General features: G+C 43.1%; 1 protein-coding gene across 11 annotated transcripts in view; it reads right to left on the bottom strand.

Annotated features, from left to right (window-relative positions):
- Positions 1-15,707, bottom strand: part of LOC111950373 (MAP/microtubule affinity-regulating kinase 4-like) — a 72,618-nt gene that overhangs the window by 12,479 nt on the left and 44,432 nt on the right. For 5 of the 11 annotated variants that reach the window (XM_023967902.2, XM_023967903.2, XM_023967907.2 and 2 more), the window contains 3 exons: positions 15,320-15,423; positions 4,377-4,655; positions 3,681-3,763 (listed from right to left, as the gene is read on the bottom strand). In XM_023967902.2, coding sequence (XP_023823670.1) covers positions 3,681-3,763; positions 4,377-4,655; positions 15,320-15,423 — 466 coding nt within the window. Of the gene's footprint in view, positions 1-3,676; positions 3,764-4,376; positions 4,656-15,319; positions 15,424-15,707 lie in introns of all 11 variants that reach the window. The other 6 variants (XM_023967905.2, XM_070434367.1, XM_023967909.2 and 3 more) reach the window with 2 other exon arrangements.

Genomic DNA, 15,707 nt, shown 5'->3' with positions numbered 1-15,707 from the left:
CAAGAGAAGAGATGAAATCACAGCAGTGTAAATGTTGGTGCATTCTGTGACACCAACTGTACGTCACTATCAATTCCAACACACAAAAGACAGTCCGCATGTCCGGAATCAACTGTCATTCAAATAAAACAAGGTAGATGGAGTCACAGGAAGACCTTATGCCCTAGGATGGTGCCCTGGAACAAATCATTATTTTAACGCAGCCCTTACGTATAATAAAGGATAAATAACACTTTCATAACATATCATAGTGTCAGTTTATGACAACTAAGACCATGTTTACTGTTTATCAGCCAATTGTCTAGCAAAACTGCCATAGCTAATTCATTGTTTGTGTCATGTTAAGTCATTGTTATGACAGTGTTATGTATCCCAGGCATGCCAAAGGAATGAACCAAAAAGCAGTGTGAGAGAGCTATGGAATAAAGACAAGTAGGTAGACATACAGGCCTACAGATAGACAGACAACAGGCCTACGATAACAGACATACAGGCATGCATACAGACAGACAGAACAGACACCACAGGCTCAGATAGCACAGACATACAGGCATGCATACAGACAGACAGAGACAACATACAGGCATACAGATAGACAGACAAACAGGCATGCATACAGACACACAGAGACAGACACCCAGTCATACAGATAGACAGACAAACAGGCATGCATACAGACAACAGAGACAGACAACAGGCTAAGATAGACAGACAACAGCATGCATACAGACAGACAGAGACAGACACACAGTCAACAGATAGAGCAGACAAACAGGCATGCATACAGACAGACCAGAGACAGACATACAGGCCTACAGATAACAGACAAAGCAGATCAGACACAACAGAGACAGACACACAGGCCTAAGATAGACAGACAAACAGGCATGCATACAGACACACAGAGACAGACACAAGGCCTACAGATAGACAGACAAACAGGCATGCATACAGACACACAGAGACAGACACACAGGCCTACAGATAGACAGACAAACAGGCATGCATACAGACACACAGAGACAAGACACACAGTCATACAGATAGACAGACAAACAGGCGTGCATACAGACAGACGAGACAGACAAACCAGGCATGCATACAGACAGACAGAGACAGACACACAGTCATACAGATAGACAGACAAACAGGCATGCATACAGACAGACAGAGACAGACATACAGGCCTACAAGATAGACAGACAACAGGCATGCCTACAGACAGAACAGACACCCAGTCATACAGGATAGACAGACAAACAGGCACGCATACCAGACAGACAAGAGACAGACACAGTCATACAGATAGACAGACAAACAGGCATGCATACAGACAGACAGAGACAGACATATCAGGCCTACAGATAGACAGACAAACAGGCATGCATACAGACAGACAGAGACAGACATACAGGCTTACAGATAGACAGACAAACAGGCATGCATACAGACAGACAGAGACAGACATACAGTACAGGCCTACAGATAGACAGACAAACAGGCATGCATACAGACAGACAGAGACAGACATACAGGCCTACAGATAGACAGGTAAGGTAGACAGACATACAGACAGGTAAGACACACAGGCATACAGACAGGTAAGGCGTACAGCGAGACAGGCATACAGACAGGCATACCGACAGGCATACAGACATGCCTACAGACAGGCCTACAGACAGACATGCAGACAGACAGGTAAGGCATACAGACAGACAGGCATACCGACAGGCATACAGACAGGCATACAGACAGACAGGCATACAGACAGGTATACAGACAGGCATATAGACAGACAGACCGACCGACAGGCATACAGACAGGCATACAGACAGACATACAGACAGGTAAGTACTAGGCACATGGGAAGTTAGAGAAAGGAAGTCATACAGACAGACAGGTCAGTAAGACATACACAGACATATAGGCAGACATACAGACAGACACAAAGGTATGTAACAGAAAGGCAAACAGATAGGTACAGTACCAGTCAAAAGTTTGAACACACTTACTCATTCAAGAGTTTTTCATTATTTTACAATTTTTTACATTGTAGAATAATAGTGAAGACATCAAAACTATGAAATAACACAAATGGATTAATGTAGTAACCAAAAAAGTCTTAACCAAATCAAAATATATTTTATGTTTGAGATTCTTCAAAGTAGCTACGCTTTGCCTGATGACAGCTTTGCACACTCTTGGCATTCTCTCAACCAGCTTCATGAGGTAGTCACCTGGAATACATTTCAATTAACAGGTATGCCTTGTTAAAAGTTAACAAGGTAGGGGTGGTATAGGTAGGGGTGTTGTGACAAGTTAGGGATGGTATGCAGAAGATAGCCCTATTTGGTAAAAGAACAAGTCCATATTATGGCAAGAACAGCTCAAATAAACAAAGACAAACGACAGTCCATCATTACAGCCAATTCGGAAAATTTCAAGAACTTTGAAAGTTTCTTCAAGTGCAGTCGCAAAAACCATCAAGCGCTATGATGAAACTGGCTCTCATGAGGATCGCCACAGGAAAGGATGACCCAGAGTTACCTCTGCTGCAGAGGATAAGTTCATTAGAGTTAACTGCACCTCAGATTGCAGCCGAAATGAATGCTTCACAGAGTTCAAATAACAGACACATCTCAACATCAACTGTTCAGAGGAGACTGTGTGAATCAGGCCCTCATGGTCGAATTGCTGCAAAGAAACTATTACTAAAGGACACCATAAGAAGAAGAGACTTGCTTTGGCCAAGAAACACGAGCAATGGACATTACACCGGTGGAAATCTGTCCTTTGGTCTGATTTTTGGTTCCAACCACCATGTCTTTGTGAGACGCAGAGTCGGTGAACGGAATATCTCCCTATGTGTGGTTCCCACTGTGAAGCATTGAGGAGGAGGTGTGATGGTGTGGGGGAGCTTTGCTGGTAACACTGTCTGTGATTTATTTAGAATTCAAGGCACACTGAACCAGCATGGGTACCACAGCATTCTACAGCGATACACCATCCCATCTGGTTTGCACTTACTGAGATTATCATTTGTTTTTCAACAGGACAATGACCCAACACACCTTCAGGCTGTGTAAGGGATATTTGACCAAGAAGCAGAGGGATGGAGAGCTGCATCAGATGACCTGGCCTACACAATCACCCGACCTCAACCCAATTGAGATGGTTTGGGATGAGTTGGACCGCAGATTGAAGGAAAAGCAGCCAACAAGTGCTCAGCATATGTGGGAACTCCTTCAAGACTGTTGGAAAAGCATTCCTCATGAACCTGGTTGACAGAATGCCAAGAGTGTGCAAAGCTGTCATCAAGGCAAAGGGTGGCTACATTGAGGAATCTAACATATATTTTGATTTGTTTAACACTTTTTTGGTTACAACATGATTCATTATGTGTTATTTCATAGTTTTGAGTAGATGTGTCCAAACTTTTGACTGGTATTGTAAGTAACAGGAAACGCAGTCAACACACACACACACACACAACACACACACACACACACACACACACACACACACACACACACACACACACACACACCACACACACACACAACACAACACACACACACACAGTGTTAGTATGTCCAGAAGGCAGGGCAGGCAGGCAGGCAGGCAGGCAGGCAGGCAGGCAGGCAGGCCGACAGAGAGAAGCCAGAGACATGGGAACTTACTAACTGTTTTTGATCCCTGGGGAAGGGTACAACCCGAGACTGATTTGTTTGAGCCCTGGCGCTTAGAGGGTTCTAGATTGACCCTGATGTAAGGAGAGGAAGAGCAAAAGAGAGATATAGAAAAAGAAATGGGAGAGGAAGGGGAGAAAGAGAATATAATTGAATCATGGCCAAAGGAATGGTGGATAACAGCGCAGCTGTAGCTGATTGGCATGGAGGAAGCATATGTTTCATTACATTACATATATGTGATTATACTGTATATTATAGCTGATTCCAGGGAGAGCTGGGTAAGCTCCGTTTCCAATGTCAGGGCCCGGGGCAGTGGTCTGTAACTTTGTGTAACAGAAAATTATCAACAGTGATCTTCTTGAACAAATTCAGTTAGTGTGTCTACCTCCCCCGTTTCCCCTTCTAAACACGACCCTGGTCCACGACTACCTACTTGTGAGTTTGGAGGCAGGTGTTACGGAGGTGACTACTACTATTCACTAAGGTGATTGTCTCCTGCATTTGGAGGCAAACGTTACTGAGGTGAGTGTTGCGGAGGTGAACGATTACCTGCGCGTGAGTATGGAGGCAGGTGTTACGGAGGTGACTACTACAATTCACTAAGGTGATTGTCCCCTGCATTTGGAGGCAAGTGATATGGAGTGGACTGTTATGGAGTTGACCGTTAAGGAGGTGACCGCTTACCTGCGTGTGAGTTTGGAGGTGAGCTTGGTGAAGAGGTTGGAGGTGGCACGGCTGCGGGCGTGCGGCAGGGGACTTGCATCATGGTGGGACAGAGTGGGGGAGGTAGGCGGGGCCGAGTAGACGGGCGGGCCCCGGTCTCTCAGCTGGCCCCCGTGGAAGGTGCTTCGAATGGTGGAGCCCCGTGTCAGACGGCAGCGCTCGCTAGATGAGGAGGAGGCCCCGGCCCCAGAGATGCTCAGGGTGGAGGGGGATGTGGGGGGCAGGCGGTGGGACAGGGAGCTGGAGCAGAGAGACAATTAGAATTAGACAAATGTTACTGTCCACACTAAGTGGAAGCTTGTTTTCGGCTTCACAATAACATGGTTGACAAAAAACAACACTAGAAACGGGGCACCAGGTAGCCTAGCAGTTAGAGAGGTGATCCAGCAGCCAGAGGGTTGCCAGTTCAAATCCCGGTTCAAATCCCAGTTCAAAAAAGTCTGTCGGAAGTGACCTGGCAGGAAATGGGAAGTGATCTGGCAACCAACCGGAGAGTTGCTGGTATCAAATCCTAGATGCCATTGCCTGCCGTTGTCCCCTTTAGCAAGGCACTCAACCCCCCACAACAACAGCTTCCCGGGCGCTCAGTCTGGCAGCCCCCCGCACCTCTCCAAAAGCCTGTATGTATGTGTGTCTTTCATATGAGTTGGTTAAAGGAGAAGTTTTGTTTTTAACAATCAAATCTCATTTTTTTTATGTAAATGGAATGTTATAGATGGGTCCAGACACCTATTCTGTGATTTCACTTGTTTTTGAGAAACTTACCCCAAACAGAAAATCCCCCACTGGGCACAGATGTAGACTCAACCTCTATTCTATGTTGGTTCAACATAACTTCATTGAAATTTAACCAGTGTGTGCCTAGTGGACATGTCATCCTCCTTGTGTAGTATGGGGGGCCTTAAAAAACATGAACAAAGGATCCAAAAACACCCAAATACTTATTTTTAGATACAGCAAAGCTCTCAGTATAGTAATGCGGTTCTTTAGATGTTGTACACATGAAATTGTGTCATTCCGAACTTATCCGCAACATTATATTCCCTTTTGTGCGACTCAAGCCATTTCCGCTATCCAGCTGTTCTATTCTCCATGTAGCCCGCTGCTACAGGTAAACTCCAAAATAAAGGAAACACCAACATAAAGTGTCTTAATAATGTGCCTTGGCATAGACTCTACAAGTGTCTGGAATTTCCTGTATGGAAGGGAGGTTGAAGAAGACAAAGGTTAAGACAACGCGATTCTAATATCCCATTACTATTTGAAACAAATGGTACCAGCTATGCTAGTCAGCAACAGCGCTGGTAGTTACAACGGCGCTGGTCCCACATTTGTGACGACATTGTTGTCACGACTCCGACCGAAGGTGACTCCCCTTCCCGTTCGGGTGGCGCTCGGCGGTCGTCGTCGCCGGCCTACTAGCTGCCACTGACTCTTTTTCCTCCCCCTCCTTATGTGTTTATTTGTTACACCTGTGTTGAGGTGATTATAATTAGTTGGGCTTTATTAGTCAGCCAGCCCGTACGTTTCTTTGTGCGGGATTGATCAGTTGTACCTTGGTATCGGGAGTAGACGAACGTATTGTTTATTTCGTTCGTAGAGTGTATTTGGACTGGTTTTTTGTCCCCCGTGTATGGGGCATTTGTTTGTACACCCAGTGTTTTCGTGGGGACGTTGTTTACCGTGTGTGCATTAAAAGCACTATATTGAACTCTCTGTTGTTCCTGCGCCTGACTTCACACCCCCCCCCGACACCCAGAGCGTTACAATTGTATACCACATTTACTCAAGTGTTTCCTTTATTTTAGCAGTTACCTGTAGAATGGATGTAAAGGTTTCGCTCGAGTCGCAACAAAATGTAATATAATGTTGCGGATAAAATTAAGAATTACACAATTTCATGTGTACAACAAAAAAGACCTGCTTCACTATTCTGAGAGCTTAGCAGTTTCTAAAAATAAGTATTGGATGTTTTTGGAGCCTTTGTTCATGTTTTTTCGGAGCCCCCATACTACACAATGAGAATGAGGAAGTGCCCACACACTAGGATGAGGAAGTGATTTGCTGTTTGGGGAAAATGTCTAAAAAAACAAGTGAAATCACAAAAAAGTTGTCTGGACACTTCTATAACATACAATTTACGGTACGAGTCAAAAGTTTGGACACACTTACTCATTCAAGGGTCTTTCTTTATTTTTACTATTTTCTACATTGTAGAATAATAGTGAAGACATCTAAACTATGAAATAACACATATGGAATCATGTAGTAACAAAAAAAGTGTTAAACAAATATATTTTAATTTTGAGATTCTTCAAAAGCCTTGACAGCTTTGCAGACTCTTGGCATTCTCTCAACCAGCTTCATGAGGTAGTCACTTGGAAAGCATTGCAATTAACAGGTGTGCCTTGTTAAAAGTACATTTTGAAATGTATTTTCTTCTTAATGCGTTTGAGCCAATCAGTTGTGTTGTGACAAGGTAGGGGTGGTATACAGAAGATAGCCCTATTTGGTAAAAGACAAAGTCCATATTTTGGCAAGAACAGCTAAAATAAGCAAAGAGAAACGACAGTCCATCCTTACTTTAAGACATGAAGGTCAGTCAATGAGGAAAATTTCAAGAACTTTGAAAGTTACTTCAAATGCAGTCGTAAAAACCATCAAGCATTATGATGAAACTGTCTCTTATGACAACCGCCACAGGAAAGAAAGACCCAGATTTACCTCTGCAGCAGACGATAAGTTCATTAGAGTTACCAGCCTCAGAAATTGCAGCCCAAATAAAAGCTTCACAGAGTTCAAGTAACAGACACATCTCAACATCAACTGTTCAGAAGAGACTGCGTGAATCAGGCCTTCATGGTCGATTTGCTGCAAAGAAAACACTACTAAAGGACACAAACAAGAAGAAGAGACTTGCTTGGGCCAAGAAACACGAGCAATGGACATTTGACCGGTGGAAATACGTCCTTTGGTCTGATTAGTCCAAAACTGAGATTTTTGGATCCAACTGCTTTGTCTTTATGAGACGCAGAGTAGGTGAACAGATGATCGCCGCATGTGTAGTTCCCACCGTGAAGCATGGAGGAGGTGGTGTGATGGTGTGGGGGTGCTTTGCTGGTGACACTGTCTGTGATTTATTTAGAATTCAAGGTACACTTAACCAGCATGGCTACCACAGCATTCCCATATGGTTTGTGCTTAGTGGGACTATCATTTGTTTTTGGTACAAATCATTCCTTAAGTTCTAGACCTCAGCTGAATCTGGTAATGAATGGTGTGGCTGTTGAACAAGTTGAGGAGACTAAATTACTTGCAGTTACTTTAGATTGTAAACTGTCATGGTCAAAACATATAGATTCAATGGTTGTAAAGATGGGGAGGGGTCTGTCCGTAATAAAGAGGGCTGATATAATTGTAATCAGAGGGCTGATATAAATACGATGCATGCCAGTCTCTCTTGGCTAAGAGTTGAGGAGAGACTAACTGCATCACTTCTTTTGATAAGAAACATGAATGTGTTGAAAATCCCAAATTGTTTGCATAGTCAGCATACACACAGCTCTGACACTCACACTTATCCCACCAGACATGCCACCAGGGTTCTTTTCACAGTCCCCAAATCCAGAACAAATTCAAGAAAGTATTATATAGAGCCCTAATTGCATGGAACTTCCTTCCATTTCATATTGCTCAAATAAACAGCAAACCTGGTTTCAAAAAACAGATAAAGCAACACCTCGCGGCGCAACGCCTCTCCCCTAATTGACCTAGATAGTTTGTGTGTATGCATTGATATGAAGGCTACGTGTGCCTTTAAAAACAATCTATGTAGTTCTGTCTTTGAGCTGTTCTTGTCTATTGATGTTCTGTATTATGTAATTCTGTATTATGTTTCATGTTTTGTGTGGACCCCAAGAAGAGAAGCTGCTGCTTTTGCAACAGCTAATGGGGATCCTATTAAAATACCAAATACCAAACAGGACAATCACCCAACACACCTCCAGGCTGTGTAAGGGCTATTTGACCAAGGGGAGTGATTGAGTGCTGCGTCAGATGACCTGGCCTCCACAATCACCCGACCTCAACCCAATTGAGATTGTTTGGAATGAGTTGGACAGCAGAGTGAAGGAAAAGCAGCCAACAAGTGCTCAGCATATGTGGAAACTCATTCAAAACTGTTGGAAAAGCATTCTAGGTGAACCTGGTAGAGAAAATGTGTGCAAAGCTGTCATCAAAGCACGTTTGTTGTTGTTGAACGCTGTCGTACTCCGAAACTGAAACCTGAACTAAAGACCTCAATTTAAAAGCTGACAGTGTTTTAATATACTTTTATTTTATTTTTAATCCTGCGGCTCTGTTGGGCTAAATTGCTGTCAGCGCTGCTATCTGTCCCGGGATCCTGCCAGATTCCATATAGGGGGAGAGACGCGAAAGCCCAGCTAGCCTAGCTGGCTCGGCGGTCTCAAATGGAGGCCGCTATTGAACGTGTCCAACGTTGCAGGAGCTGAGTTTACTTTGCTTTGTTCCGGGACAATGTGGACCACGTTGACTTCAATGTAGCAACTGCTTGCTAGGCGGAGGACTACAGGAGCGAAGTAGCTACTCTTAGCAAGCAAGAAGAAAACCTACATAAGCTACTGGGGAACCCATGCCCACCTACTATTTATTTTTCTTCCACCCCAGTAGCCGGATGCCGCTCTGGACTGGTGGAAGTTGAACCGCCGTGTCGGCTCTCCACAGCCGACTGGCCGGTGCTAGGCAGGGTTCCTACCCCGAAAGGGTCTCCCACTTCCCTGGAGAACAGAGCTGATCTCGACCCAACCAACCAGCCATGGAGGTACGTCACTCACCGTGGAAGTGGCAACGGGGGTCTTCATGGAGATGTTGAGCCCGGAACTGACACAGACCAGAAACAGCTTTGCCGTCTTGGATCCAGAGGTTCGTGGTGGCTTCCCAATCAAGATCGGATCCGGAGGTACCTGCATCTTCGTTCTCGGCTCTGTCTCCCTCTCCGGTGACTTCTACCTCGGGTTCAGATCCTCGGAGCTCCCAGACTGTGGGGAGGAGACGGAGAGACAGCCTGGTGCGTGGGGCTGCCACAGGACCCACCAGGCTGGGGAGACCTACAGAAGGCCTGGTGCTTGGAGGAGGCACTGGAAGGACCGGGCTGTGGGGGAGCACTGGAGCTCTGGTGCGCAGCCTTGGCACCACTCCCCCAGTCTGGATGACTACTCTAGCCCGGACCTTCCAGAGTGCAGGCACAGGTTGAACCGGGGGGGTACTGTCACGCCCTGACCTTAGTATTCTTTGTTTTCTTTATTATTTTGGTTTATGGGGTTGTCACCAGTCTAGGGGTTTTGTATGTCTATGGTTGCCTAGATTGGTTCTCAATTAGAGGCAGCTGTTTATCGTTGTCTCTGATTGGGAAACATATTTAGGCAGCCATATTCCTTGAGTATTTTGTGGGTGAATATCTATGTCTATGTTTAGTTGCTTGTGTCAGCACTATGATTATATAGCTTCACGTTCATTTTGTTGTTTTTGTATAGTTCATTCCGTGTTCTTTCTTTATTAAAAGAAGATGCATTCAAGTCACGCTGCGCTTTGGTCTCATCGCTATAACGAACGTGACAAAGATGTAGTGATCACAACATAATAGCCATATCTAGGAAAATCAAAGTTCCAAAGGCTGGGCCTAATATAGTGTATAAGAGGTCATAAACTCAGCAAAAAAAGAAACATCCTTTTTTCAGGACCCTGTCTTTCAAAGATAATTCAAAAAAATCCAAATAACGTCACAGATCTTCATTGTAAAGGGTTTCCCATGCTTGTTCAATGAACCATAAACAATTAATGAACATGCACCGGTGGAACGGTCGTTAAGATGCTAACAGCTTACAGAAGGTAGGCAATTAAGGTCTTAGGACACTAAAGAGGCCTTTCTACAGACTCTGAAAAACACCAAAAGAAAGATGCCCAGGGACCCTGCTCAACTGCGTGAACGTGCCTTAGGCATGCTGCAATGAGGCATGAGGATTGCAGATGTTTCCAGGACAATAAATTGCAATGTCCGTACTGTGAGACGCCCAAGACAGCACTACAGGGAGACAGGACGTACAGCTGAACGTCCTCACAGTGGCAGACCACGTGTAACAACACCTGCGAGGATCAGTACATCCGAACATCACATCTGCGGGACAGGTACAGGATGGCAACAACAACTGCCCGAGTTACACTAGGAACGCACAATCCCTCCAGACTGTCCGCAATAGGCTGAGAGAGGCTGGACTGAGGGCTTGTAGGCCTGTTGTTTGGCAGGTCCTCACCATACATCACCGGCAACAACGTCGTCTATGGGCACAAACTCACTGTCGCTGGACCAGACAAGACTGGCAAAAAGTGCTTTTCACTGATGAGTCGTGGTTTTGTCTCACCAGGGGTGATGGTCGGATTTGCGTTTATCGTCGAAGGAATGAGCGTTACACCGAGGCCTGTACTCTGGAGCGGGATCGATTTGGAGGTGGAGGGTCCGTCATGGTCTGGGGCGGTGTGTCACAGCATCATCGGACTGAGCTTGTTGTCATTGCAGGCAATCTCAACGCTGTGCTTTACAGGGAAGACATCCTCCTCCCTCATGTGGTACCCTTCCTGCAGGCTCTTCCTGACATGACCCTCCAGCACGACAATGCCACTAGCCATACTGCTCGTTCTGTGCGTGATTTCCTGCAAGACAGGGATGTCAGTATTCTGCCATTGCCAGTGAAGAGCCCGGATCTCAATCACATTGAGCACGTCTGGGACCTGTTGGATCGGAGGGTGAGGGCTAGGGCCATTCCCTCCAGAAATGTCTGGAAACTTGCAGGTGCCTTGGTGGAAGAGTGGGGTAACATCTCACAGCAAGAACTGGCAAATCTGGTGCAGTCCATGAGGAGGAGATGCACTGCAGTACTTAATGCAGCTGGTGGCCACACCAGATACTGACTGTTACTTTTGATTTTGACCCCCCTCCCCCTTTGTTCAGGGACACATTATTCCATTTCTATTAGTCACATGTCTGTGGAACTTGTTCAGTTTATGTCTCAGTTGTTGAAACTTGTTATGTTAATACAAATATTTACACATGTTAAGTTTGCTGAAAATAAACGCAGTTGACAATGAGGGGACGTTTCTTTTTTTGCTGAGTTTATATAACGTACTCTGGAAATATAGCTAGCTAAAGATTTTTCGTATTTGAATAATATTATTTAACGTTTTACAAATTTTCAACGAAATGTCGAAAATATGTGTACAGTAAAGTTATAATTTGGTCCTTACCTGCCGCATGGTCATTCCAGAGGAGAAAGATCAAGACGAAGAACAATTGTTGTTCGGCACGAGATCTAGCATGTCAGTCCTACATAATAATGATAATTTGAATATCATATTTTTAAGTTGTTGATTGCTACTTAGAAATATTCGAGAAATATTCGTTCAAATTTAGCAGCATATTACCTTGGATTTGTATTTGCAAATGTCAGTCTTTTTCAACACATTAAGTTCTATATTCAAAAATGTAAGTAAAACCAGAAACCTATTACTTTAAGTAAAAATCATTGATTTTCTTTTGCAATATTTACTAAGCCCGTGGGTCATTTTCTTTTCTTTTTTGTTAAGTTTACAAGAAGTTTTGTAGTGATTCATATGTTGATGATGTAAAGAATATTTGCTGGTGTGTGGTGTGTAATGAGGAGCAACCAGACGCTGCACTTGACGCATTTATTAAACTACTTATTCCAGTTACTAATAAGCACGCACCCATTAAGAAAATTACTGTAAAAATTGTTAAATCCCCTTGGATTGATGAGGAATTGAAAAATTGTATGGTTGACAGGGATGAGGCATAAGGTATGGCAATTACGTCTGGCAGCCCAACTGATTGGCAAACGTACTGCAAATTAAGAAATCATGTGACTAAACTAAATAAAAATAAACTACACTATGAAACAAAGATAAATTATATAAAGAATGATAGTAAAAAGCTTTGTGGCACATTACATTCAATTTGGGGGAAAAAGCCAACTCGGCTTCTTAATTTATTGAATCAGATGGCTCATTCATCACAAAGCCCACTGATATTGCAAACTACTTTAATGACTTTTTCATTGGCAAGATAAGCAAACTTAGGGATGGGTTTCAGAGGGTTTCAGAGTGGGTGACAAGGAATAAGTGAGACATAAATATTTCTAAAACTAAAAGCATTGTATTTGGAACAAAACACTCACTAAACCCTAAATCTCAACTAAATCTTGTAATAAATAATGTGGAAATTAAGCAAGTTGAGATGACTAAACTGCTTGGAGTAACACTAGATTGTAAACTGTCATTGTCAAAACGTATTGATGCAGTTGTAGCTAAGATGGGGAGAAGTCTGTCTATAATAAAGCGATGCTCTACATTCTTAACAGCACTATCAACAAGGCAGGTCCTACAGACCCTAGTTGTGTCGCACCTTGACTACTGTTCAGTCGTGTGGTCAGGTGCCACAAAAAAGGACTTAGGAAAATTGCAATTGGCTCAGAACAGGGCAGCACAGCTGGCCCTTGGATGTACACAGAGAGCTAATATTAATAATATGCATGTCAATCTCTCCTGGATGAAAGTGACTTCATCACTTCTTTTATTTATGAGAGGTATTGACATGTTGAATGCACTACTAAACTACTGGCACACAGCTCAGACACCCATGCATACCCCACAAGACATGCCACAAGAGGTCTCTTCACAGTCCACAAGAGGTCTCTTCACAGTCCCCAAGTCCAGAACACACTATGGGAGGCAGACAGTACTACATAGAGCCATGACAACATGGAATTCTATTCCACATCAAGTAACTGACGCAAGCAGTAAAATTAGATTTAAAAAACAGATTAAAAAACACCTTATGGAACAGCATGGACTGTGAAGCAACAAACATTGGCACAGACATATGCATACACATTAGAGGCCGACCGATTAATGGCCGATTAATTAGGGCCGGTTTCAAGTTTTCATAACAATCGGTACTCGTCATTTTTGGAATGATGATTATGGCCGATTACATTGCACACCACGAGGAGACTGCGTGGCAGGCTGACCACTTGTTACGCGAGTGCAGCAAGGAGCCAAGGTAAGTTGCTAGCTAGTATTAAACTTATCTTATAAAAAACAATCAATCTTAACATAATAACTACTTAACTACACATAGTTGATGATATTACTAGTTTATCTAGCTTGTCCTGCGTTGCATATAATCAATGCGGTGCATGTTAATTTATCATCGAATCATAGCCTACTTCGCCAAATGGGTGATGATTTAACAAGCGCATTCGTGAAAAAACGCACTATCGTTGCACCAATGTGTACCTAACTAAAAACATCAATGCCTTTCTTAAAATCAATACACAAATATATATATTTTTAAATCTGCATAATTACTTAATATTGCCTGCTAACATGATTTTATTTTAACTAGGGAAATTGTGTCACTTCTGTTGCATTCTGTGCAAGCAGACTCAGGGTATATGCAGCAGTTTGGGCCCCCTGGCTCGTTGCGAACTGTGTGAAGACCATTTCTTACTAACAAAGACCGTAATTAATTTGCCAGAATATGACATAATTATGACATACCATTGAAGGTTGTGCAATGTAACAGCAATATTTAGACTTAGGGATGCCACCCGTTCGATAAAATACGGAACGGGTCCGTATTTCACTGAAAGAATAAACTTTTTGATTTCAAAATGATAGTTTCCGGATTCGACCATATTAATGACCTAAGGCTCGTATTTCTGTGTGTTATTATATTATAATTAAGTCTATGATTTGATATTTGATAGAGCAGTCTGACTGAGTGGTGGTAGGCAGCAGCAGGCTCGTAAGCATTCATTCAAACAGCACTTTCCTGCGTTTGCCAGCAGCTCTTCGCTGTGCTTCAAGCATTGCGCTGTTTATGACTTCAAGCCTATCAACTCTCAAGATTAGGCTGGCAATACTATAGTGCCTATAAGAACATCCAATAGTCAAAGGTATATGAAATACAAATGGTATAGAGAGAAATAGTCCTATAATAACTACAACCTAAAACTTAACTGGGAATATTGAAGACTCATGTTAAAAGGAACCACCAGCTTTCATATGTTCTCATGTTCTGAGCAAGGAACTTAAACGTTAGCTTTTTTACATGGCACATATTGCACTTTTACTTTCTTCTCCAAAACTGTGTTTTTGCATTATTTAAACCAAATTGGACATGTTTCATTATTTATTTGAGACTAAATTGATTTTATTTATGTATTATATAAAGTTAAAATAAAAGTGTTCATTCAGTATTGTTGTAATTGTCATTATTACAAATATATATATAAAAATCGTCCGATTCATCGGTATCGGCTTATTTTGGTCCTCCAATAATCGGTATCTGTATCGGCGTTGAAAAATCATAATCGGTCAACCTCTAATACACACTCACACACACGCACACGCACACGCACACGCGCACACGCACACACACACTTAGTACTGTACATATGTGGTAGTGGTGGAGTAGGGGCCTGAGGGTACACAATGTGTTGTGAAATCTGTGAATGTATTGTAATGTTTTAAAATTGTATAAACTGTCTTAATTTTGCTGGACCCCAGGACCCCAGCTAATGGGGATCCATAATAAATACAAATACAAAGCAAAGGGTGGATACTTTGAAGAATCTAAAATCTAAAATATATTTAGATTTGAATGAGTAGGTGTGTCCAAACTTTTTTGGACACACCTACTCATAATTGCTCTCTCTCTCTCTCTCTCTCTCTCTCTCTCTCCCTCTCTCTCTCTCTCTCTCTCTCGCTCTCTCTCTCTCGCTCTCCCTCCCTTGTCCCTTCATGTCCTTCACCTGTTCTCCTTGCCATTCTGCAGCAGGGAGTGTCTGTCGGTGCTGGAGCGGTCCGTGCAGACGTATGTGTTCCGCCGGGTCATGGCACTTCCCGGGATGTTGTTCTGGGAAAGTAAGAGGGCAAATGACCATATCAGACGTTACCATAGATACCAGTTGTCACATCATACTACCAAAGAGGAGTATGATGGTGGTTGTCTTGAAACATGTGGGGACTACAACCTGGGACAGGGACATTCTTGCTAAAATTATTATTCTATTTTATCTTATTGAGTTTTATTTTATATATATTTTGTATTTTTATTACCCTTCTTTACCCATTGACTTTCTCTATTGTTGTTGTACTGTTGAGAGGTGAACCTGCAAGAGAGCATTTCATTGCACTGTG

Source organism: Salvelinus sp. IW2-2015, linkage group LG23 (genome assembly GCF_002910315.2).
Source record: "Salvelinus sp. IW2-2015 linkage group LG23, ASM291031v2, whole genome shotgun sequence".
Lineage (NCBI taxonomy): Eukaryota > Metazoa > Chordata > Actinopteri > Salmoniformes > Salmonidae > Salvelinus > Salvelinus sp. IW2-2015.
This window is presented reverse-complemented; position numbering and strand designations above follow the sequence as displayed.